This window comes from Colletotrichum tamarilloi, assembly GCF_030869305.1.
Source record: "Colletotrichum tamarilloi strain Tom-12 chromosome Unknown Scaffold_46.1, whole genome shotgun sequence".
Lineage (NCBI taxonomy): Eukaryota > Fungi > Ascomycota > Sordariomycetes > Glomerellales > Glomerellaceae > Colletotrichum > Colletotrichum tamarilloi.
The window spans coordinates 129,225-153,934 of NW_026849429.1; the positions used below are offsets into that span (position 1 = coordinate 129,225).

Here is a 24,710-nt window from a genome sequence, read left to right on the forward strand (position 1 = left end):
CATTCCAAATATGCCAGGGCAGCTACATCACCAGTCGTCCTTCTGATTGGTGTATAAACTTATCGGCAATTTGGAGAACACGAGTGCCGAGTTTCCAAAGAAACGACGACATCCTGCATGCAGCCTGGACAACTGGAAAGGAGCCGATAGGAAATACTCGACATATTCCCAGCTGACTACTACCGCTCCGGCACACGGATCGTTGTGAGGCAGCCTTACTAAGGCACGAGTGTACAAGAGTTTGTAGATAGGTACAGATCGGGGATTACTTAGAAAGTAAGCATCTTGTTCTCGATCTATGGATACAGATGACGACCGAATTTCGTGTGAAATAACTATGAAATTCAGTTCGTCCCAGGCTACTTAGACAATGTCCTGTAAGGGGGTTCCCTGGTGTGGAATTAAGCATAAGGGCAGACTACTGGGCTTCCCCGCTCCGGCCGGTCTCTCCTCCCGACCCTCCCCGCAATCTTCAAGGTGAATTGAGCAGGTACCCCTTGGCCCCGCAATATTAGAGAGCTCTGCTTTTCCGTCAAGCTGCAGAGCTTCGAACCAACTACCTACTTTCTTTGGTCCGCGGTCTGGCATCATGCCTCGCTTTCTTGGGTTGATCAGATGCCAAGAGTGGCTTCCAAGCTGCTACTCTATGCTCACATTCACGCATCGGATAAGCAGAGCTGCAGATGGAATGGAACCACAACGACTTAGTCAAATTGGCCAGCTCTTGGCCGATCTTGGACGGAGTTAGAGTGAGGGGAACCTTGAAGATGGCAGAACTTCACGAGATCTCTTGAGCTTGGTGGTGTTCTCATTGAGAGACAGGCTTTTGTATAAATAGTCAACCTTGGGGGGTGCCATGATAGTATACTACCCTCTTCGGCTCGATCTTCATCCTCCAAGTTATTGACTCGTCGGTAGCCTCAAACTTCTAGCTGAGCAGCAGTCAAGTAGTAGTCAACATGAAGATAACCTCACTCGCAGCCACCGCGCTCGCCAGCGCCGCCCTCTCCTCCGCAGCAATCTCCCTCCCCAACGGCTGGTTCGCCATCGCTCCCGACGAGAAGCTGAACCCCGGCAAACTCGACGGCGAACCCCGGTACCTAACATGGATGGCCGACTCCCAAATCAAGCACGGCGTAGAGCCAACCTACGCCTACACGATCTCAGCTTTCTACTCCGGTGTCTTGCGCGCCTACGAGCGGACCGGCGACCAGCGATACTACGACTACGTCAAGCACGCCACAGACATCCTCCTCTACCCTTCCCAAGACGGCGAGATCCTCCTCTACAACAACAGCAACTCCATCGACGATATCCGCTTCGGTCACACCTTCCTCGACATCTACAACGCCACCGGGGACGAAATCTACAAGACCGCCGCGCAGACCCTTCGTCACCAAATCGACCGCACAGGCCGCTCCCCGGACGGCGGCTTCTACCATCGCTATCCCGTCTACATAGACCAGATGTGGCTCGACGGCATCTACATGCTAGACGTCTTCTACGCCCGCTGGACCGCCGAGTTCGAGCCGGATAACACCACCGCGTGGGACGATATCGCGTTGCAGTTCGACCTCGTCACCGCGGGTACGATCCTGGGTAACGCGACAAACGGCCTGCCGCTTCACGGCTTTGACTGGAGTAAGAAGGCCATCTGGGCTGACCCGGAGACGGGCGCCTCGCCTAACGTATGGGGACGCGCTGTTGGGTGGTACGTCATGGCTCTCGTCGACACTCTTGAGCTTTTCCCCCTGAACCATCCGGCCCGCGAGCGTCTGGTTGGGTATCTGCAGCACGTCTCGGACGCCGTTGTGGCTGCGCAGGATGAGAAGACGAAGGGGTGGTGGCTCGTCATGACGCCTGGTACTGAGGGCCAGTGGGGAAATTACATTGAGAGCTCTGGGTCCGCCATGTTTGTGTATGGACTTCTGAAGAGTCTTCGCTTGGGCTATATACAAGGCGGCAGCTATCTCAGGTCTGCACTTAGCGGTTACAAGTTGATGACGGACACGTTCTCCGAGACGCGCAAGGGCGATAATGCTCTCGTCTGGGGATGGACTGTGCAGACGGGCAGCTTGAGCTCCAACGGCACGTTTGAGGTATGTGAAAGTATCATTCCGTGCTATGAATACATTGATTGGCCCTCAATTCTGATCCTTCTTTCTAGTACTATGCCAGCATGCCTCTGTTCGAGAACGACCTCAAGGGTGTTGCTCCCTTCCTCTTTTCCAGTTATGAGTACGAATTGTACCTAGAGCAGAAGAAGTAAAAGCCGTGTAATGAGAAATCAAATTGCGATTTGCCTTGACAATAAAAGTAGAGAACGGAGTCCAGCATGCTGGCGCAGGGGACCAATAGAACAAGTTTTTGTACGATGAGCGGTCACTTTGAACCACTCTTGTCCGCCCGCTCCTCTCGTCGACGCAGGAGGGCTTTCTGGAATGTTCGTAAGACATCACCCATTCTGTGCCGTATCTTGTTGAGAGTGTCGATGATGCTCGGCTTACGGGGCGAAGATTCGGCCTGCTCCTCCTTCTAGGCAGTAGAGGATTGAATCTCGTCAACCATCTTGTCGCTCTTGGCCGTATCCTCTTTTGCATCTTCATTAAGGCTCACCGCTGCATCCTCAACTTGTTGCGAATTTTGGGGAACATGGGACGGTATGTCGGCAGCCGCCGAAGGTGTGTTGCGGCGGCGTGGGTTCGACAATGATTCGTCCCTCTTCATCTGCATCCGCATGCGAGCTGTAGTAGCTATTTCCTGATCAAAGTCGTCTTCTGGGTTGTAGCCTTCATCGTCGCCATCGCCTTCAAACTTGTAGGCTCTCGGGTCCACAGCAGCAGCTAGCGAGAATGCCGTATACAGGTTCGCCCGCAGATCCAAGAGGTCACAGTCAGGCAAGTCCTTCTCATCGTAGGCGAAGATCCGGATGATATCTCCGCCGACCATAGAATGAGCAGTGCTGTAATCTACGGCTCCAAAGTCATGGGGATCAAGGTCCTCGAAGTGCTGGCGGGGATCAGTGTCGAAAGGTATGGTTTGCTGCATGTTTGGGAACTCCGTCTTCCGAAGCCAATGGAAGATCAACGTCAAGACCCATCCGGTCTTCATTTGAGGTTCTTCAGTCGGATCTTCTGCCGGAACTGGAATAACCACCTGAACTGGGCGACCCATCGGTTTCAGCATAAACTCTCCGGTGTACCAGAGCGTGCCCATTTGGAGGTGCATGCAGATCATGTTACGACGAGTGTTGATGATGTTTTCGTGGCAAGACTCCGACGTAAGCTTCTTCAGAAGCGCGTCAATGCGTTCATCTGTATGCCAGGATCTCATCCCCTTCAGTGACTTGATTAACTGGGCTCTCGATCTCAATAGATCAGGTGGAATGATGTGTATCACATTATAGACGTCGGCTCATAGCTTTGTGATGATGCAGCGGTTGCTGTTGTGTCGGAGAACCTTATGTGTGAAGGTTGTCAATTCTGCCTCTCTACTTTCACCAATACCTGTTGAGGGGCATCTGAGACTCACATGTTTGATTTCGGACGTGTTCCTCAGCGGCTTGGCCGGAGAATACTTCCTGGAAGGCTCTTTCGCATACCCTCGTATAACTGAGCAAAGGATTAGTAGACTAGATCGCAGCGGATTGGGGCGTACCTTACAAGAACGGAGAAGCATTGGCGTTGCCATGGCCCATACCGGAAAATCGGTGAGTAGAAGCCTCTTGGCTTTGGCGCTGGTCATATCATCCAGGTCGCGTCGAACTTCCTTCAATCTCTCCAAGTCCATGGTCATCAACGTAGACCAGAACGAAGCCTTGTCTAAGTGGAGCTCCTTCATCGAGACATCCGTATGAAAATTCTTACACAGCTGATTGATTTGTTGCACCAAGACGATCTTCTGGTCGAGGTCTTTGAGGTAGTCGCTGTCCGGGAGATGAGCTGGGTACGTCGTCAATCTTCGATGGAGTTGATCGAGATCTAGCATGGAGGGCTTGCTATTTTACTGTCAGTAATCTTTCAAGTACGTCCATGAAAATCGGCGTGATATTTACCAGCGCCCTTCTCGGCTCAAGAAAGCTTCCTGCAATGCTTGCATCACGGGTATGGCGGCTAGGTTGGCGGGGTCGGGATTTCTGTTCAGTCTCAGTCATCTATCAAGTGCAGTAGTATCTTAATTGGTGGGATGTACCCTTGGGAGTCTGTCCGACTCAAGTATTTCTCCAGCATTCGAGAGAATACGGGCTTCATAGCCACGGCCACCGGGTTAGGGCCGGATATGCTACCAGGTATCGGTCCCCACAGGTGGCTTCGGAGAAAACGCGAGATGGAAGCATCATCCATCGAAGCGAGGTCCATCGAAGCGAGGTCCATCGAAGCGACGTTCATCATGTGTAAAGAAGAGGGAGTGAAGCTGGGAAAGTACTTTAAACCGACTCTTCTGAGGTGAGGCCTGTTGCGAGATGAGGCCTAAAGGTGGGGGAGGTGAGAACAGAAGGTGAGCCGGATCCTCAGATGGGTGGTAGGAGGCAGGTAAGTTAAACGGGTTGGTGGGTGGGAACAAAAATCTGCGAGCGTTGGGAGGGAGGTGAAAAGAGGGCACGGAAATGTTTGCCTTGGAAGGCACCACCTGTACTTCGTTTATTCTCGCTCCTTCCCTACAGGCTGCCGCCTTTTTCTTCCTCATTTTTGCTTCCACCAGACCATCGCTGTCACTATTTTTGCTACTTTGAATGACCTCTATCGCTAGATCGTCTGATACATTCTCCAAAGAACATATATACAATGACAAATAGAGAGACACTGATAAGGGCAGCTATGATAGTAAGGAGCTTGATTGAGCTTAAGTGCCATGCGTTTCCTAGTTGATTGACTGTTTGAACTAAAACTCGATGAGGAAGGGAATGCCATCTATGAGCTTGTCTTCAAGTCATGGATTGAAGGCAGCCGCTCATACACTGCCTCGAAGGGCAGTCAAAGTCAGGAAGTCTAAGACTATCAATGCGATCTGGACCAAGGCTTTCTTCTCCTTCTCACGCCCTGTATCCCTTTTGTCTCAGAATTTTCTAGAACACAGCTGGACACCCCCCCCCCCCCAAGGCCAAGGCGCCTTCCTAAAGGTTCGTATCCACCTCTCTTTCTTCAAGTTCAACCTCTATTCTACTGCCAAGCCCGATTTGATTGTTCGGACTTTTAGATCTCATCATGATATTTGATCATTTGCACACTCAGTAACATCGCAAGAAGGCCATGAGGAACTTTGATATTGCTCAGCATCTCACTGATTCTATGTTTTGACTCACCAAGTATCAGTGGGCAACTTTCGTATATCATCGCATGTATAACATCCATGTAAACAGTTTATTATGGGACCTAAATGCGCCTCTTCTTGTTGGCGTTGTTGTTGTTGTTTCTGTTCCTTCCGTTCCTCCCAGTGCCAGTGTTACCAGTATTGCCAGTGTTGCCGTTCGTCGCGCCGCCAGCACTAGCACCGCTTACACGCTCGCATCTCTCGCCGCCATCGCCATTGCCACAACGGAGGGGTAGCAAGCAGCAGCCATCGGGGTCTGCGAATTGCTCCAGTCCGTTGGCGCCCTTGCCGAGGGATTGGCAATCAGGTCCATCCGGGAAGCCGCATCTTAATTCGAATACTTGATTAGCAAGAGAATTCATCTCAAGAGGAACAACATGATCAGCCTGGACTTACCCATTTTGAGCGAGGACGCCGGCGGAGAAGAGGGTGAAGATGATGGCTGAGAAACGCATTGTCGAAGTGGTGTGACTGGAAATTGTGTAATCGAAGATTTCTGCGCAGCAGATTTGAATTGGGAATTATAAGATCTAAGTAGGTAAGAAGCACACGACAAATGCGGTTGAGTTGTGATGGTTTGAATTGAGACAAAAACTATGAAGTGAGCAACTCCTATCTACATTTATAGTACTTGAGTTGATCCTATTGACCATCAGCTCGGCTATGATCTGCAAAAGTCTCAGCTCCTAAACATCTTGGCTGAAGTCCTCAGCTGTTTTGCCAGGTAGTATCGCTTACTCCGAAAGGAGTACTCCGTTCTGGATAATACGGGGTAGTAAGCCCATTCACAGAGCAGGCCCACCCGCGGATCCCCTGCGAAACTCGGCTCTAAAACCAAGCTTAATGGAACTCGGGTCTTGATTCACGGGGTGTGTCAGGATTGGGCGGAGCCATGCTAGGTTCATGGTTTTAAGCTTTAATATTCGGTTCGTTATGGAAAAAGAAACTGAGAAATTTTTGAAGATTGCGGATAGTTGTCTTGCGGGATATCTTTTACAAGAGCTTGGAATGAGGTTTTGCGAATCCAGGATAATAGATCCAGTCTGGAGTAGCCTTGAGTTGGGAAATTGACTTTTGTATGGCAGCATCTTACATAGGTTTCATCCAATGTCCAGGGTGGTCATTCGGCAAGCCAGTACCGATATGTACTGTCATGCCAACGAGAAAGATGCTGAGACGAGGGATAGGCCCAGCATCGGTGTCATCCGATTTCCTGAACTACCTACCCTGAACTACATTTACGCGGACTACGCTTGTCATGCAAGTTGACGTGTGCTGCCGTCTGAAAATTCCCGGTGAATCTTGTGCGTGCTTTCGTCAGTGCGTTGACTTTGTCTCAAATGATGGTAATATGAGCTGGGAAGATGCCTTCGGTAGTCCACCCAAAATCTAAGATGAACGCTCGGGTTTATCACTATTCGAAATTCATCGACCGTGTCTTGAATATCTACGGATCTATGCTTCAATCCAACAAGACAGAACGTGTGTCATGCATTGCCTTAATACTTTTTGCCAGCGAAAGACGAAGGTACCACCGAAGGTAAGACGATGACGCAGCCTAGCTCTTGAGTTCGACTGTGCAAGTGTCTTTCCTGGAAGCAGGTAAACAAATGGCGGTATAGGCAAGCAAAAAGTAGGTATGTGGTGAATATCTCATTCAAGGTAGCTTTAGCCCTATTCAGTTCCAAGCCCCTGTACGCGAGGGCTGATGTGAGGCGAATCCGGGGTGGAAGTTTTCGAAACTTGTTCTATACATGAGAGGACCCATCGCATCAACTCAGGGGTGATAAGCCTGCCGAGAAAGGCGAGGGAGTCGGGCATTCCCCGTCACTTGGGTTGAACCAAACTTAGAGCACATGCACGTGTAACTTTAGATGTGCCTCACGGCGAGAAGACTACATTTGTACAGCGGGCCGCCGCGACGTGCGGCCGACATGACTTGAATTGCTTTTTCTGCCTGTACCACCTTCATCCGCATCATATTCATCCTTCTGAACTGTGTCTGTATTGCTCATACTGTTTATGGACTTTGACGCCTCTATGTCTCTTGCTGCCCACGACCCTCGAGAGATCGCTCGATGTAAACTCAAAGTTGGACATGATAGTCAATAGCTTAATTGCGTAGGTCTCGCTCTTCGTGGAGCATCAAACAACTGTTTTTGGGTACAGCAAAAGGGTGCGCTACCTTGTGCAGCATGTAACCTAAAGCTTCGTCAGAATGGTCTAAGGTATTTGGGGCTCTGTGGGCACCTACTGCGATTGCGCATCCGTTACCCACATTGTAATTATCCCCATCGTAACTGTATCGCAGCTTTTCCTGACTCTGGCCAGCCTGACAGACAGCGTTCGTCAATGCAGTACACTCAGAAGCCGAGCCTTCCTTGTACACAGTGCCTCGGTAGCTCTGTGTCCGGCAAGACGCTGCTGACGCAATCGTGGCATATAAACCCACAACAGCGAGGGCCTTTGAGCACAACATTTTTGAGGCTTATAACTACCACCTGAGGTGTAGAAAAGTTGTGAGTGTCGAAGGAAATAAGGTTGAATATGTGGTGAGGGTCTCAAATTTTTCCAAAACTAAATATTACGCTTGAATAGACTACCTTATGTTAGCAATATGATCCCTATGGCCTGACGGAGTTGGAGACTTACTGTTCTTTAAAGGTCTTCTCAAAATTCCATTGCGATTCTGGTTCTCTTCCTAATTACTTTCCTTACGAAAATTGAATAGGAAAGACACCGTGAATAAGATTGCATGCTCAGAGATCGGCAGACCAGGTCCCCGGTTTGTTAGAAGAAGCCTGCTACCTACTTAGGTATTGCCTTCGCTTAATATGAGAGACTTTACAGAGCTTCCTACTTACAGGGTTTAATACGAATCTTGACTTGCTCATGACCTGGAGTTGAAAATTTAGCTTAAAGTTTACCTAAACGACAGACCATTATGGGTCTAACAACGGGGTGTATCACACATATCTTGCCCATCTACTATAGGCCCGTGCTAGGTCATGCGTGGTAAGTCCTGCGATAGCATAACAAGACCGTTCTCAGGTGCGTGGGCCTTTTCATATTTGCCCAATCTCGCCTGGAAGCAGGTGGGGAACAAGCTTTCTACTACGAAGTTACGGAAAACTTGACAATGAAGACGGGAAACGGTTACCGCCAGATTTATCGGAACTGAAGGTACCCGTTACCAGCTTGTCAGAACGAGAGGGCCGGGCATTTGTTAAGGACCGGCTTTTCGTCCTGTACAACATTAAACTGCGCCTCCGGCTGCTGCGTTCTTACTGTGATTATCCTGCGGCAGGTCACCCCAAAAGAGCAAAGACATGAAATCCTCTAAAAAAACTGTTTCTGGCCGGGGATGAGCCAATCTTGCGCGATGAAAGTCTCCAGACTTCCACATCATGGTCTATTGCAAGCCCTTGAATTTCTCACAGTAAGATGGTAGGGCATCGCTGTCGACTTCATAACAGACCTACCGCGTCAAAAGAACGAGAGAACCTGACAATAGCCACGTAGTCATGACACTCGGTGTAGAGAAAGTGGACGCAGCCTGAGAGTACTCAACTGAACGTGACATCGTTATTGAGATAATCGCTAACACTAAACGCCCCGAGTCGTGACTATCGGCTCTTGTTCACCCTTTCGGGTTCAACATTAATACTCGGCCCGTCTTCGTACTACGGAATAGTCAGAGTATCTTACCCAGTTTTGGATCAAATCGATAAACAATGTCGAAACATATCTTGCTACAAGAATGCCAAGTCTTCGTAGCTCTAATGCTAGCATCCTAAAGCCTTGTCAGAACCATATAATCTCAACCTCATAATAAATGAGTATAAATGAGCATGACAACGATACTACAGTAATCGGATTTATAAATTAAATCAGAATCCTTGGAAGACGTACAATCGAATCGCAAGTCAGATAAAGCTAAGTATAAAGAGGAGATCATAAGTACTGTGAACTGTCACGGTAACTTAGCTGCCGCTAGTGGTAGACGATGTAGAGGTCAAGCGTGGGGATCTTCGAGACAGCTAGTCATTGTTTTGCGTCGGCAAAGTAGGGCACTACGGATTGGTAACTACCTTAGAGTGCTACAGCTATCGGCCAAATCCCACCGTCCTCCAAGCATCGCGCTAAGTAAAGCAGCCCAAGCCAAGTAGAATTTGATCAAATCAAACTCAAACTCAAACAGATAGTGCTACAGCCAACAATTGCTAGCTGGGCAACGTTCTAGTTTCTTGTTAGGTCCCAATAAAAATAGCGCATCCGAGCAGCTTGAACATCATGGCTCAAAAGCGAGAATGGAGGAAAAGCTTACTGTCATGGCTCACAACCTAACTTCAGCCACATGTAACCCAGTTCGGGCATCTTCCATGCGGGTTGCACACCTCGGCGCAGTTTCCACTAGCTGGTCGCGGGAGTGCGGCGCAGCCAGAGGCATCGGGGGTTCGGTTGCATTCGCAAAAGCATGAAGCTTGTGCAACGATGGTGGCAGCTTGAGCTGCAACGAGGAAGATGGCTGATAAACGCATTGTGATGCTCGGCTTTGGAGTTGAAAAATCTTTAAATAGAAGGTCTTGAGGGTTCTATAATGAAATAGGTCTGTTGTGATGAGATACAAAACCAGGTTGTAGCGATACGAACCGTTTCCGTTTTTGCAGGTGAATGCTGGCCTTTAAATGTCTTCGCCAGGTCAATAGCTACAGTGATTGAGTCAGCTGAACTTTCTTTCCACACAACATCAGTGAGATATTCTTGCTGGTTTTTAGCACGCTCCTCCCTGGATGGTGTATGAGAGTTCGAAAGTTGGTCTAGGCCTCGAAAATTATATTGACCTTGTTTCTTATTAAACTGTATTATCATACCTGCGGCCTCTCTCGCGGCCTTGGTAATCTCATTCGTTGTCAAATAAGGGCGTAAACTAAAGTGATGATCTTTATGCCTGACACGGATACTAGAAATGCCGTGTACCGTGCTAGACTGCTTCATCCCTACGGAGGTAAACAGGATGCTGCTTTAGCGAAAAGTTTGAGTACCGAGCACAAAATTTCTGGAAATTGCTCTTTCTACATGGTTTTAGCCAGTGATTCAGCGGGTTTGCGGGCTTTGATGCTCGAGTCACAAACAGGCTCCAATAAGGAGGAAATCACTGTATACAGAGTAGTGCCACGAACCGGGAATAGTATCAGCGCCTATTAAGCATTCTGCCACGTGTTTCTACACGTGGGTCTTGCACTCATTCAGTAAATCGACTGCTCTCTTTACCTCGTTCTAGACTGGTTCGTTCAAGTCACCTATAGCCCATCCCATATGCCCATTGCCGGTTGTCATTTCTCATGACAAGTAGTAATGTCAAGAAAAAGAAATCATCGATGTTATCTGTCGAGAATGATGGTATAGACTGAGACGAAATCGTCCTGCCCTACCCTTGATGTATGAACAGGAAAACTTCTTTGGCTCTCTTGTGCGATGCCAGCGAATATCTCCTTCATCTCCGCTAAACTTTCTATCTAGACGTGATGTTCTTTTTTTTTTTATCGCCGGTCGCATTAGCCCCACACGGTCGGCCGAACTCCAGGCCGCTCGGAGACTTAGGATAATTTATTCGGAGACATAAGCGTATCGAAAGCTCTCCGTGGTAGCGGACTTTAGGCGTTCTGCGTGGCATAAACTCCCAAATTCTTTAAAGCTTATTTGCGGATTTACAGTGATTGAGTTTGCGACATACCTCTAGTACTTGATCTGATTGGTGTGGCTGCTAAATGATTATTTTGCCAGCAGTACTCCGTACTTACGATGCTGCATGTACCTAAATCGATTGTCAGCTTGTCTTATCGCGGTACGAGCCCGACTCACCGTAGAAGTGCCTACTGAAGCAAAAGCAGTATCTTAACAAATCGTGAAGCCATATTCTTGCCTCGTGATACCAAATAGTTGTGAAAAGGAAACAAGATGCAAGCTTTCGTGTGCCCTCCCTAATCATTCTGGGCCGGGAGGATCTCGGCGACAAACGAAGCCAGGGGCCCCTATGATGGACTCCTGGTTGTCCCGATCTTGAAGTCCGTGCTCTTTGTGCAAGAGAGAGGGCGACCCGCGCGCAGGAGAGTATTTCCCAAAAGCCATGTTCGAGGAAAGTCCGCAATGCCTTGCTTACGAGACATCTGAGAAGTCCGCGATTGGCTCATGACGACTTTACGAGCATCGCGCACGTGCAAAAGGCTAATCACGTACAGACGTAAGGACGATGCCTATGGAGAAGCACTATAGGCGGAGCGGAACGGAATAGCCTCAGTATTAGCGGCGCGTAGTCACAGACACATCACGAGAATACAATAGGTCTCTCACTCTTCAGTTTCAAGAAGATAATTATAAGTATCCCAGTGTAATACCAAGTTTCCAGCCTCGATCTCATCACCAACAATCACATTCAATCAACCACCCTCGAACACAAGTTCATATTCTTGCAATACCAAGTCCAACAACAACTTCGTATCCCCCAAAATTCTATCAAACACTTCAAAGATGTCTTCTTCCAAGCCTATTCAGTTCAACAACCGCGTCGCCATCGTCACCGGCTCCGGCCGCGGACTCGGCCGTCAACAAGCCATCCTCCTCGGCAGTCTAGGAGCTTCTGTCATCGTGAACAGCACCACTCCAGCAACAGCCAAGTCCACCGTTGATGCCATTGTCGAGGCGGGTGGCAAAGCTATCGCTTGCGTCGGTTCCGTCACTGAACCGTCTGTCGCCGAGTCTCTAGTCAAGACTGCCATCGACACATTTGGCCGCATCGACATCGTTGTTAACAATGCCGGTACATATCAGGACAAGGCTTTTGACAAGACCACCGTCGCCGACCTGCGGGAGATGCTCTCAATCCACGTGGAGGGCTCTTACAACCTTACTCGGGCTGCCTGGCCACACATGCAGAAGCAGAAGTATGGTCGCGTCGTCATGATTACCTCTCACACGATTTTTGGCATGCCCGGTATCTCCAACTACGCGGCTGCAAAGGCGGCTCTTATCGGTATGGCCAAGACGCTCGCTGTCGAGGGAGAAGCGCATGGCATCCACGTCAACTCGGTGGCTACGACTGCTTACACGGATACCACTGCTGCCAACGCCCCCGAGCAGATGAGGGGATTCATGAAGGCCAACCTACCTGCTTCTGAGCCAGCGCGTGCCGTCGTATGGCTCACCAGCGAGGATTGCAAGGTGAATGGGGAAGTCCTTGGTGCTCAGGGGAGGATCGTCAATCGAATCTTCTTGGGCGACACAAAGGGCTTCAAGGGGTCGAGCAACGAGGAGTGGACTGTTGAAAGGGTCAGAGATAACTGGGAGGCGGTGGTTGATGAGAAAGACTACGCCGCGCCGAAGAACACGAACGAGATTGGCGGGATGTTGTTTCAACGCCTTTCAAGTGATTCCTAGATGATGGCACAGCCAGAATCATATGGGTGAATCCCGCAAGTTGCAGGTCGTTAAATGCAATGTATCTACTCAAATTGGATTGATCCTTAAGAATTCTAAGCTCGTTTGTTGGCATTCATTTCGCAGAGTAGTTTGATTCGAACTAATGGGTGACGAAGAGGGTGATTTGACCGTACTAATGTATTCTGCATAGGGTGTAAAAGGAAGGTTCTAATTGTAGGTTGGGTGGGTAGCGATAATTAGGAGTAGGAGCCGCAAGTAGTCTCTGCGCGGCTGCCCGCCTCGAGGTATAATTGGAGCTCTAATTAGACACTTACCCCTTGTTGGGGTACTGGAGTTCCATGATGAAATAAAGCACTGGTGGAATGGGAGCATATGAACCCTCATTGAGATTCAGTCCGCAGCAGCCTCCCATTATCCATTTCCTAAGCACGTGAGTCAGTATGGTGAGAAACTCATTACGAAAAAAAGACTTTAGAACCCACCTCTACGACTGGTCAACATGTTATGTCTCATTCAAAATTTATCGCTCCCCAGGTCAGTTTATCGTGGTGTAGCCATCACAGTGCTGTTGAGAGCTAGAATTGATTACATCCTGACTACAGGCTTGGCCCGTTATTGAGATTCATACTCAAATCTTCACAGGCCGGCCTCAATGACTAATTGTGCCTCTGGCTTGTCACCGGCTGATCGCGCATATGACCACCGGGTTCGCAGATCAATAAAGGAAGGCCGTTTGAACAGAGAAAGGTATGAGTGTTTCTTAAAGTAGATGGTAATCGAGTCTAAATGTAAAAGATTGGTCATTTTGAGTCGAATTGTTGGAACGAATTGTAATTATGCAGTATCTAGTGATGGGATTGGTTACACAGCAAAGACGAACAATACTCTCTTAAACTCGAGCAATTTGAGGATTAGTCAACCACCAACTCTCGAGTGACGTTTACTGCAATTAATCTCCAGGTCCTCCGCTGACATGACTAGTAAACATCCAGCCAACATGCAAACCAATCAAAGCACCCCGTGGATCACCAGCGATCGCCATTTGGGAAACCCGGCAATGACGGCACGTTAAACGAGATCCCATGCGGGCCCGCCATGTCCATTGGAGCGCGGACATCGGCCACGCTAGATAACAAGAGGAAGCTCGGTCCCCAGCGATCCCGGGCAGCTGCTTTATCACACGTGCCCAGGATGTGTTGTTGCTTTGGATGATAGCGAGATAGCAGCTTTGCGAATTGCGATTTCGGTCGCCCCCGATGGACATATTGAATGAGGGGTGGGAGAACGATGGGTTATCATTTGCCGCGTCAGCGCGGTAGAGCTGCAGCTGCCCGGAATACCACGCCGTCTCCAGGTCCTGCTCTTGGCTCCTGCAGAGAAAAAGCTTGTTTGAGCGGGAAGCGCATCTTTTAAGAGCTTGGCTGCATGCCGTTCCCATGCCTTGTATCCTGGGCCTTGCTGACCTGCTCAGAGGATCTCGTCAATCGTTGCTTGAGCTCGCCAGACAGAATTGCGAATAAGGTTTTCCAGACGTTGGGCCGTTCGTTCTTTTGTTCCATTGGGACCCTATTCACGTCGCAATGCGTTTCGAAAACAGCGTCTGGGTCTCTCTCGCCCTTGCGTTCGGCGCCGTCCCGGCCCTCGCCTGCGAGAGCTGCGAGCATCCGGAGAGAGACGTCGTCTTGACCAGAAATGTTCGTCGCGCGCAGCCTGATGCGCAAGCGGCCGCCGTCGCGCCTCGTGGTCCGCTCTCGTGGGGTCAATTGAACTTTCTTCACACCACTGGTAAGCCAAACTTGGTCTCTAAACAAAATTAGAGTGCAACTTCGTGTACACTAACAGCCTCGGCACAGATACTCACGGATGGTACGATCTCTGACCCCCTTCCCTAACGAGTGTCTCGCATGGCTCATGCTGACAATGTCTACAGGCTCGAAGGACACATTCGCGAGCAAAACTACGGGGCTGATTGGGGTGACTTTGTGAGCTTCGTCAAGCACATGCGCAAGAAAGCCAAGGACCTGGATGTTGACTTGCTGGTGGTTGACACCGGAGTAAGTTTTTGCTCACGAGCCATCTTCAACACTAGTTTTACTAACGCACATCTAGGACTTGCACGACGGTGCAGGAATCAGCGATGCCACTGGCGTTTCGTCTTACGCCAATGGCACCGGCGTCAACGGCCAGCTGTCGAACCCAATCTTTGAGAACATTGACTACGACGTCTTGGCCATTGGCAACCACGAGCTCTACGTTTCCGCCATTGCGTACGAGACCTTTAGCCAGTTTGCCAAGGTATACGGTGATAGGTACTTGACGAGCAACGTTCAGATCCGCAATCCCAGCACGGGTGCGCTTGAGACCATTGGCAAGCAGTACAGATACTTCACCACCCCCAAGGGTATTATGTGACCTCTCTGCCTTGGTCTTCTCGATATCTGACACAACTCCTACATAGGCCTCAGAATCATGGCTTTCGGCGTCCTCTTTGACTTCACCGGCAACTCCAACGCCTCCGTCGTCACAAAAGCCGCCACAATGGTCAAGCAGCAATGGTTCCTCGACGCAGTCGACTACACGGAACCCATCGACCTCTTCCTCGTCATCGGCCACAACCCCGTCCGCCCAACCCAGAGCAGCAGCACCCTCAAGACCGTCTTCGACGCCATCCGCGCCGTCAAGCCCGATACCCCCGTCCAGTTCTTTGGCGGCCACACCCACATCCGCGACTTTGCCGTCTACGACGAAAAGTCCACCGCCCTCGAGTCCGGCCGGTACTGCGAGACCGTCGGCTGGCTGTCGCTGAGCGGCGTCAAGTCAGATAGCTACAAGGGCGCCGTATATCCCAAGGGCGTGCCTCACCCGTCTCAAAAGGCCGTCAACGTGACTGCTGGACAGACGGCTACTTCCGGAAACTCTAGCATCACGTACTCTCGCCGCTACCTGGACTGGTAAGAAGATGACTACACACACACCGTCAAGATTCCGCAGTCTGTTACTGACTACATCTCCTAGGAACACTCTCACCTTCGAATACCACGCAGTCGGCAGCCAACACAAAGCCTTCAACACCACAAAGGGCCTCGCCGTCTCCGCAAACATCACAGCAACCCGCAAGAAGCTCAACCTCACCTCCCTCTACGGCTGCGCGCCCCAGACGTGGTGCATCGCCTGCGCGCCCTACATGTCCGCCGGCTCCATCTTCTCCCTGCTGACGACCGCCCTCTCCGCCACAATCGTCACCGAGGCCCGCAAGACCACGCCGCGCATCATCCTCGCCAACACGGGCCACATCCGCTTCGACCTCGCCGAGGGCCCCTTTGACTACGACTCCTCCTTCATCGTGTCCCCCTTCACCGACGGCTTCCAGTACATCCCCGATGTCGACTGGTCTCTTGCGCGCCAGGTCCTCGCGGGTCTCGAATCCGGCGGGTTCCCCTCCAAGCGCAGACGTTCTCTCTCGTCAGACTCGTTTGGCTTCGGACAGGTTAACCCGGCCCTTTCGGCCGTGGACAGCTGCATCGACCCGCACGTGACGAACGACCACTTCTCCAAGAGGTCCTACGCCGGCGGGCGCATCGTCAGACGCCAGGCCGTCACGCCGGGGTACACGACCACCGACGACTTTGGCACCGACGGAGACGATACCGTGCACAGCGAGATCCCGACGTATGATTACCCTGACTTCTTCCAGGCCAACGGCAGCTTCCCCACCAGCGGTGAGCTTGCCGACGACGACAAGATTGATCTCATCTTTTTGGACTACGTTGCGGGTTCCGTCGTCTCGGTTCTGCGCTCTCTTGGGGGCAACTATACGTCTGCTGACGTCTCTTACTATCTTCCTAGCGTAAGTCAATGTCCGGGAGGATGGGTGACTGTCGTTTACCTGGATGTGATGAGCTGACTTGTCTCATAGACTTTCACGACCAACTCGTATCTGCCCGCGTTCGCAAAGAGCAATGAGGCGTGGCAGGCGAATGTGCCGAACTGTCCCGTTGGACTGGGCATCGGCTACAACACCACCAGTGCTTGATATTGAGTTGTAGATAGTTGCCACTTTCAAGTGCAAAAGCAGCATCCAGAGGGGTGTGGGAATCGTGGTGTTAACATTGGTATATCTGGGCCCATCAGGTGTTTGGCGCATGAAGATCGCTCGCAGGATCTCTCACCCGCCACCGGTACATATTTATTCTCTTCAATTGCACATATTCTACACGCTATCAAGAGTCTGTGATCTATGACATCTGATTTCTCAGTGTTGAGGGTGTAAGCCACCTTCGCCCGCTCGAAGACCCAAACAACCAAGCCAAATACTTTTATCTTCATCATTCCATCTTTCATCATTTCAGCATCTCAAATTGTCTCCGACGTCTTCAGTCCCGCAGTAACCCCCGAAACAATAAGATGCGCAGCCTTAGCAATCGTCTTTCGATCATTCACCTCGGCGCGGAACTCGGGCCCAAACGTAATGGTGATCGCATCCCTCTTTGTCACGCGTCTACTCTCTACCGCCTGCGGGGAGACGTACGCTTTAGCCCGGTACGAAGGCTGCCAATTCGTCGCCGCGTCCCGCAGCAGCCTCTCCAGGTTGGCTTCGGTCATCGAAGAGGAGGACAACGACGATGACGAGGCAGACGAGCCGGAGGTGGAGGCGAGCCCGTTCAGGTACCGGAATATCCACCACGACTGCCCTGCCTTATTGACAAGCACGCCGAAGAGCATCCAGAGGGCGCCGTCCTTTTGGCTGAGGGAGTTTGCGTGGAGTCGGACGAGCGCGCCGTGTGCTTCGACTGCGTTGAAGAATGCCGAGTTTAGTGCCGAGTTTGGTCCAGTCGTCGCTGTTGTCGTTGGTGACGGCGGGAACTTAAACTTCTTCATGGTGATGAACCCCGCCATGGAATCCGTATACCTCGGTATCGCCTCGATGCGTGTAAAGATCTCGACGCCAGAGCCCCGGCTATGCATGACAAGGAGCATGATGGCGTACTCGCCCAGGTGAAAGCTCGAGTCGTGCGGCTTGAGCTGGACGATGCCGAGATCGCTTCCCGGCGCCTTTGAGGGGACGAAGATGTCGTGGACTTCGACTTTGAGGCTGCTGCCGGACTTTAGGAGCCCTAGATCGCGCGTGTTCCATCGCAGCGAGATGGGTCGGGGGAAGTCCCGGACGACTCTGTACGTGTCCACTAGGCCGGTGCTCTCCAGGGGAACCCCGATGAGGTGGCCGCCCTTTGTACTGGCGGATAGGATGCCGATACACTCTGGAGGCCGGAAGCCGAAGTTGGAGATGCGGATGTTGGCGGGACGCACCAGCATCAACTGTATCGACAAACCAAAGTTGGTCATGGAATATGGTACCGGCCTGCTCAAGGCGTCGTGCGCCGGGTGATAATCCTGCCCATTTCTAAAATTGCGCGGCGACGGCGCCAGCATGCTGACCCAGGAACCCGGGTCGCTCTCCGTCCAGGACCAGCAAAACAGCGACTGGTCTGTCGACGTCTTGAGTATCTCCTCCTGCAGCCGCGCAAACGCCTTCGCGCCCTCGCCGTAGAGGAGAGGCATGTTGATGTCAAAGATACCGAGCATGCAATACGCCATGTCCTCCTTGCGGGTCGTCTTGCGGCACGACAGCCACGACATGCGCTCGGCGACGCTGGCGTCGGACAGGCGTTTCCTGCTTCGCGGCTGGAGGTATTTCCAGTCAATGTTTGTGATTCTCTGGATGACGCCCGCGAGGAGCTTGCGGGTGCCCAGGAGGCTCCAGCCGCGGGCGAAGAAGAGGACCTCCCGCGGGGCTAGGAGCTCTTGCAGCGTCCAGCCGCGGGTGAACCAGAGGCTCCGCGAAAGGATGTCGAAGCTGTGCTCTGCGTCGCCGGCGGGCCCGTCTAGTCGTTCCGCGTGGTCTACGTCCGAGAGGTAGGCGTAGCACCGCACGGCGCACTCGTACCACGCAAACATGGAGTTGATGGCCTCGGACAGCTCGGCGGAACTCTCCTTGTTGATGCAGCAGGTGTCGATCCAGAGATAATCGAGTCCATCGTCAATCGCCTGAATCCTGGCCATGTCAATCTTGCGAAACCCTTCCCTCTCTCTCGCCACGCATAGGTCCTCCTTCCAGTCTTGAAACGTCACTTCATCGTGGCTCCACGTGTGAGAGACGATGGCGTACCGCGGGATCTCGTCGCCAAAGAACTCGGCCAGGGCCAAGGTGCGGGTGTTGATGAGGCGCATCGCACGTAGCGCGGCAGGGTCGAAAGATGCCGCGGTGGAGACATGTATCTCGCGCTTGGATCAGCTATGTTTGGTAAGGCACGTCATGTCATGTTGCTGGTGATTCCATGTGTGCGCAGTTCCGTAGACCGAAGCTGAGAAGCGGGGACATTGCTGACCGTTGCGAAGCTTGAAGTCAGTCCTACACCGTTGGTAAGACCAAATGTAACCTCCCAGCTAGCAGCAGCGAAAATGGCTCAGAGCGCCCAGGTGGTGCCAGCTGAAGCCAGCTGTTCCAGGAATCATTGAGTATCACGATGCCTCGTATATAAGTGATGGCAGAAATGATGACCTACAAAACAACTGGCATGGTTCTGGGTAATTTGTCTTTGTCACGGGATGCCTGAAACCACCTTTGAGCCTCAGAAAAAGTAGCTGTGTTATATAACCAACAACTACTCTCTTTCGTTTCCTCCAGTTTCGTTACTGCTGTCATAGTGTTTCCTAGCACTCTCTATCTTTCTTCCTCTCCAAGCACAATGTCTATCGAAATTGCAACCGATTCAGTGCGGCAACGATCACATCCAGCGTAAACCTCGTGGAAAGAGATTGGAACTGGCCTGGCCAAAGCCCGCATCGTCATCGTCGGAATCCGAGTCGCCGTCGCCGTAATAATGATGGTAGGTTTCGGCTTCGTCCGACGACTCATACATAGAGACATCGGTATTACCGATGTCATTACTGCAGACCTGGCATGTGCTGGACTTGTTCGGCCCCGGGCAACCCCAAGCGGGACATTTCGTGTCCTTGTTGTCCATGTAAAGCCGCACCTTATGGGGTTCGCACCAAGGCCCTCCTTTCAGACTTGAGTCGCCAAAGTTGTACACGACGTAACCCCGTCTGGAAAGGCCAACCACGAAGTCATCGTCCACCGCAAGGGTCCGGAATGCCTCCGACTCTTTGAACCAAGGGTTGTTGGTTTCCAGGACAACCGTTGATGACTTGTTGGCGATGCAGATTGATCTTTGGCCGTTACCCTGGAATTCATGCCTCCATCGAGCTTTGTTGTCGCCCGCGAGGATGGGCAATTTGTTTTGAATGTAATAGATCGAGTCGTTCCACAAGATGCCGCCAGTCTGTGACGGGTCACGACTACCAAAATCCCAGATCGGCATCCGCATGCCGTTCAGGACCCTCTTTTCTACAATGAATGACTCCGTCACTGTGTTGAAGTTGATGCTTCTCACGGGAAGACTGGGCGTCGTTACAGCCTCGTTTCCGGGCAGCTCGCTCTTGACGGTGGAAAGACTGTCCGAAATCGACCTGTATATGTTGCTAATGTTGAAAAGTCCATAGGAGTTCATTGGTCGGCAATGTGTTGCAAAGCGTGGCACATTTTGAATCTTGTATCTTCGGGTGAGTTTATATGGGAAAGTTTTGACAAACTTCATGTTTTCGAATTTGTGAATCTCGACAAGGAGCTCAAGGGTGACGTATTGATGTGTGTGAACATCGATTTCTTCAAACTCAACTGTAGAATCACATTCACTCGTTTCGTCTCTCAGCCTGGAGTTGCCGAGAAACACACTGACGAAGTAGAGAATGTGAGGTTTTGTTGGGTGAAAGATGAAACCGTTGTTTATATCCACGCCTCGGCATACATTCTCCTCCCATGGAAAGCCGAGGCCGTGCCGTTCATGGGATGCAGGAGAAATAGGAACCTGGAGCTTGACAAGTCCAGTAGACCAGGTCCAGACATGAGGCGGGGTGTGTTCAGCTTCATCCTCGCCATGAAAATAGTCGGGGTTGAAAATGACGACGAACGTATCTTTATGGGCCTGTAGATCCGTCATGTGCCTAGGAAGTGTAACACGACGGTGCTGGTCCTTGACAAGATCGTACACGATACTGAGACGATTAGCTGGATTTGAAATATGACTCGGTGTCTTTCTAATGGAGTGATGAATGACATGTTGTCGAACAACTTACAGAGCCCTCATGCTATATTGGTCAACGAGGATTAAGAGATTCTCCGTCATGGTATAAACGATGAAGTCCTTATCTCCCTTCACCACGAGGTCGGGAAGTGAAAGAAGCTTCCTTGTCATGGCTCGGATGTCGTCAACGAAGAAGCGGTAGGAATCCCACTGCCAGGCGACTTTTCCACTGCAGTAGGCGAAGCCGAGATGAGTCCTCAGTTCTACTTCTCGAGTATTCTTGAAAAACCTCGAGGGTGTAGGTGTAGGCTTAGATTTGGCAAACTTGAGGCTGCGCTTATCGTATTTCAGGGCGGTGCATTTTAGCAGAGGCACATCGGCCGTGTTGATGGAAAGCCAGGAGGTGAGTTTGCCTTCGTTCCGGGCTGTGGCCTTTTGGGCTACAGGACGCAAGAGATCCCAAGCCGACGCATCTGGAGACGCAGCGACTAAACCAGGGAAGGAAATCTGGGCGATTTCTCTGACGACGGTGTCGGACGTCCATTTTGCTCGCCATACTTTGGAAACCTGAGTGCACCTAAGTGCATCGCCAAGGCGCAGATACTGTGCTATCATAGCAACGACTTCCTCCGGAAGATGATGCATCTCTGCAAGTTTGATTGTGCTCTTCATTGTCAGTTGCCTGAGATGTAGAAGTTCCCAGGGCGTGAGTCTCGAGACAAGATTATCCAGGTTGGCGTGCCGGAGGGCTGTGTTGGGAGATCCATCGTCGTTGGTGAGCTTCGCAAGCTGTCCAGCCAGTACACCATCATACGAACCTCTGGCGTATTCCATCCTGACTTTGACTTTGGTGCTTGCAATATCAGAATCGGTGTTCTTGGTGAATAGACTGATGAGGGCTGGAAAAGCCAAAAGAGAACATTCTAAGAGTGCAGCTGGATGCAGATGGAGGTACCTTAGGCACCTACGGCAGGTTGGTGGTTGTTGCCTTATCTAATCAGTGTATCTAATCGACCTTAGCCCCATGAGGTAGGTAAGGTATGTAGATAGGTACCTTAGGTGGGACCTCGGCGGGGAGCTTACCGGAGTCCGATCTCGCTAAGGGCAAGTTTAGGTAAGCGATTGGTGCCTGGCTCACCCCAGCTTTTAGCTCGCTGTCCTCCCTCCACGGTCCACCAGCCACCTGGTCAGTGACACGGTACGGTATGTACCTTAGGTACTGTGGACAGCCTAAGCTCTGTGCCCAAGCGCCATGTCAGTGACAAACGGGCCCGCCGGACAACAGTCCAGCAGCGTTCAAACAGCCTAAGCGGCGCTCCAGAGTCCACCGGCCCGACGAGCACGACATCATTATAGGTGACAGAAGCGACCTGCTGACGTGCGAAATCGTGACTCCAACTCCTGACTCCGACGCGGGCCGTCCGTCTCCTCCCACCATCTTCTTCTACTCCCTCTTCCCCCCCAGTCAGTTCCATCCCGTCCGCGACTATCCATCCGTTATCCGCAAACCCGAGACTTCTCCTCTCCTCTCCTCGCCCTCCCTCTTGAGCACGTCATGTTTGATCTTGGTTGTTTGTGACTCGAGTCTCGCGGATCCGGCCACCTCACTTCTTCCATCTGCGCAATAATGAACAGCGACTGCCCTTCTTTTTCTGTCTAATTGTCGGTTCTTCCCTTGGCTACCCATAGCCGACCAAGGCACATATCTCCAATTCGACAATCCGTACTCTCTTCCACGCATCTCCGAACCCGACTGAACCTCCCACACAACCAACCCGTCATTCACCATGGCGCGAGCCGCAAACACCCCAACCCCGTCCGATGACCGGACCCTCGTTGCGGGAGCTCACGACGACGACGACGCTTCCTCCACAATCAGCCGCTTCAGCTCGAGATCCTCCTTCGACTCCCAAACACCACCGAGGCGGAAACGTCCAAGCCCCCGCGCGGCCACCACCCTCCGAGCAATCTCCTTCGTCGCGGCATTGATCTCGGCCCTCTGCGCGGGCTCCATCACCGTCTTCTCCATGTACGGACACATCTTCCAGGAACGCCTGCACTACACCCAGTTCCAGGTCAACGGGCTAGCCATCAGCAGCTCCGTCGCCCTCTACCTCCCCGTTTCGTTCCTCGGCTACATCTGCGACCGCGTCGGCACCCCGCCCTTATCGCTCCTGGCAGCTATACTCTTCAGCGGCGGCTACGCCATCGCCGCGGGCACGTACCGGAAGCTCGAGGCGGAGAACCTCGGCGGGCTGCGCGATTACGCCGGACGGCGCATCGGCGGCGGCGCCGACTGGACGTACCCGCTCATGATCTTTGCTTTCGTCTGCGTGGGCGTCGGTACGTGCTCCATGTACCTCGCCGCCGTCGCGACGTGCGCCAAGAACTTTGGCAAGGGAAAGCATCGCGGACTGGCGCTGGCTGTGCCGATTGCCGCCTTTGGGTTGAGCGGCATGTGGCTCAGTCAGTTGGGCAGTCACGTCTTTTACGAGCGCTTGCCGGACGGCTCGGCTGGAGACTTGGACGTGTTCCACTTCTTCGTCTTCCTCGCCATCCTGCTTTTGGTGGTGGGAGTGACTGGCTCTTTCACGCTAAAGGTTGTCGACGAAGAAGAGATATTCGAGGAAGCCGTTGAGGAGCTGGAGCGAAGCGGCCTCTTGGAGCGTAGCACTTCCTTCCTCAGTGCCCGCAGTCTCGAACGCAGCAGAAACTACGGCGCAATCGGACAGATCGACGACGAGGAAGACGGCGGCGTCTTGGGACCGGCGGAAGACGATGCCAAGCTCAGGAAGAAGCTCGTCCTCAACGCCGAGACCAGGAGCTTCCTCACGGACAAGACCATGTGGTGCTTCGCTCTCGGATTCCTGCTGATGATTGGACCCGGTGAAGCCTTCATCAACAACCTGGGCACCGTGATCGGCACGCTGTACCCTCCCACCATGCACTACGTCGGACCTCCGACCTCGGCCGCGACGCACGTCTCCATCGTCGGCATCACCAGCACCATCGCCCGTCTCGCAACCGGCACCCTGACAGACCTCCTCGCGCCCTCGCCGCAGACGCAGCACCTACAAGTCTCCTCCACGTCGCCCTTCCTCCGCGGCAGACCCACCATCTCTCGCGTCGCCTTCCTGCTCTTCTTCGCCATCATCCTGTCCCTGGGCCTGGTCGCCCTAGCCTCCGGCCTCATCCAAGAGCACGGCGAGCGGTTCTGGATCGTGTCCGGTCTGATCGGCTCCGGGTACGGCGCCGTCTTCAGCCTGACGCCCATCATCATCACCGTCATCTGGGGCGTCGAGAACTTTGCGACAAACTGGGGCATCGTCGCCATGTTCCCCGCCCTGGGCTCGACTTTCTGGGGACTGGTGTACTCGGCCGTCTATCAATCTGGCGCTGAGAACTCTCCCCAGCGCGGCGGCGGCAGCGGCGGTGGCGGAGACGTCTTTTGCTATGGCGCGCAGTGTTACGCGCCGACGTTCTGGGCCATGGCCGTCACTGTATGGGTGGCGTGTGGCATGATCCTCTTTGCCTGGAAGGGCAAGGGTGGATGGGCGCAGCGCGGCATCATCATCTAACTCGTCAAACATCACCGTTACTACAACATTACATCACATAACACATCTTTCTTTTTTATTGTCAGGCATGTGTATCGGCGTTTGGGCAAGAGCATTTGGGTTGAATAAGGCGTGTCATATCTATTCCGCCGTGGTTTCATTGGGGTATATAATTGCGTAAAGTCATAAAATATCCGGGCCAGTCCTGTTTTCCCTCTCGTGATCCAAAAGTCGCTCTCGCATCGCACACACACATACT

At 52.1% G+C, this 24,710-nt stretch overlaps 10 protein-coding genes across 10 annotated transcripts; 4 read left to right on the plus strand and 6 right to left on the minus strand.

The window, feature by feature from the left end:
- Window positions 1-959: 959 nt before the first annotated feature.
- Window positions 960-2,269, plus strand: CTAM01_10278 (cell wall glycosyl hydrolase YteR; the record flags this gene model as incomplete). The annotated part of the gene is made up of 2 exons (XM_060526294.1): window positions 960-2,099; window positions 2,168-2,269. The coding sequence occupies 2 exons, from the start codon at window positions 960-962 to the stop codon at window positions 2,267-2,269; spliced, it is 1,242 nt and encodes a 413-aa protein (XP_060379067.1).
- A 266-nt stretch (window positions 2,270-2,535) lies between these two features.
- Window positions 2,536-4,388, minus strand: CTAM01_10279 (uncharacterized protein; the record flags this gene model as incomplete). Its single annotated transcript, XM_060526295.1, has 5 exons — window positions 2,536-3,336; window positions 3,532-3,611; window positions 3,663-3,997; window positions 4,055-4,135; window positions 4,192-4,388. 5 exons carry the CDS (start codon window positions 4,386-4,388, stop codon window positions 2,536-2,538), a joined length of 1,494 nt encoding a protein of 497 aa, XP_060379068.1.
- Window positions 4,389-5,372: 984 nt separating this feature from the next.
- On the minus strand, window positions 5,373-5,765 carry CTAM01_10280 (uncharacterized protein; the record flags this gene model as incomplete). Its single annotated transcript, XM_060526296.1, has 2 exons — window positions 5,373-5,637; window positions 5,707-5,765. 2 exons carry the CDS (start codon window positions 5,763-5,765, stop codon window positions 5,373-5,375), a joined length of 324 nt encoding a protein of 107 aa, XP_060379069.1.
- Window positions 5,766-7,491: 1,726 nt separating this feature from the next.
- Window positions 7,492-7,789, minus strand: CTAM01_10281 (uncharacterized protein; the record flags this gene model as incomplete). Its single annotated transcript, XM_060526297.1, has 2 exons — window positions 7,492-7,512; window positions 7,565-7,789. The coding sequence occupies 2 exons, from the start codon at window positions 7,787-7,789 to the stop codon at window positions 7,492-7,494; spliced, it is 246 nt and encodes an 81-aa protein (XP_060379070.1).
- A 1,447-nt stretch (window positions 7,790-9,236) lies between these two features.
- On the minus strand, window positions 9,237-9,851 carry CTAM01_10282 (uncharacterized protein; the record flags this gene model as incomplete). Its single annotated transcript, XM_060526298.1, has 3 exons — window positions 9,237-9,246; window positions 9,402-9,517; window positions 9,708-9,851. 3 exons carry the CDS (start codon window positions 9,849-9,851, stop codon window positions 9,237-9,239), a joined length of 270 nt encoding a protein of 89 aa, XP_060379071.1.
- A 1,990-nt stretch (window positions 9,852-11,841) lies between these two features.
- CTAM01_10283 (uncharacterized protein) lies at window positions 11,842-12,747 on the plus strand (the record flags this gene model as incomplete). Its single annotated transcript, XM_060526299.1, has 1 exon — window positions 11,842-12,747. One exon carries the CDS (start codon window positions 11,842-11,844, stop codon window positions 12,745-12,747), a length of 906 nt encoding a protein of 301 aa, XP_060379072.1.
- A 1,583-nt stretch (window positions 12,748-14,330) lies between these two features.
- CTAM01_10284 (calcineurin-like phosphoesterase) lies at window positions 14,331-16,783 on the plus strand (the record flags this gene model as incomplete). The annotated part of the gene is made up of 7 exons (XM_060526300.1): window positions 14,331-14,535; window positions 14,604-14,616; window positions 14,681-14,804; window positions 14,860-15,151; window positions 15,209-15,701; window positions 15,766-16,597; window positions 16,667-16,783. 7 exons carry the CDS (start codon window positions 14,331-14,333, stop codon window positions 16,781-16,783), a joined length of 2,076 nt encoding a protein of 691 aa, XP_060379073.1.
- Window positions 16,784-17,103: 320 nt separating this feature from the next.
- On the minus strand, window positions 17,104-19,327 carry CTAM01_10285 (heterokaryon incompatibility protein; the record flags this gene model as incomplete). The annotated part of the gene is made up of 3 exons (XM_060526301.1): window positions 17,104-19,032; window positions 19,164-19,194; window positions 19,314-19,327. 3 exons carry the CDS (start codon window positions 19,325-19,327, stop codon window positions 17,104-17,106), a joined length of 1,974 nt encoding a protein of 657 aa, XP_060379074.1.
- A 208-nt stretch (window positions 19,328-19,535) lies between these two features.
- CTAM01_10286 (F-box domain-containing protein) lies at window positions 19,536-21,728 on the minus strand (the record flags this gene model as incomplete). The annotated part of the gene is made up of 2 exons (XM_060526302.1): window positions 19,536-20,865; window positions 20,947-21,728. The coding sequence occupies 2 exons, from the start codon at window positions 21,726-21,728 to the stop codon at window positions 19,536-19,538; spliced, it is 2,112 nt and encodes a 703-aa protein (XP_060379075.1).
- A 953-nt stretch (window positions 21,729-22,681) lies between these two features.
- On the plus strand, window positions 22,682-24,472 carry CTAM01_10287 (MFS monocarboxylic acid transporter; the record flags this gene model as incomplete). Its single annotated transcript, XM_060526303.1, has 1 exon — window positions 22,682-24,472. One exon carries the CDS (start codon window positions 22,682-22,684, stop codon window positions 24,470-24,472), a length of 1,791 nt encoding a protein of 596 aa, XP_060379076.1.
- Window positions 24,473-24,710: the final 238 nt, after the last annotated feature.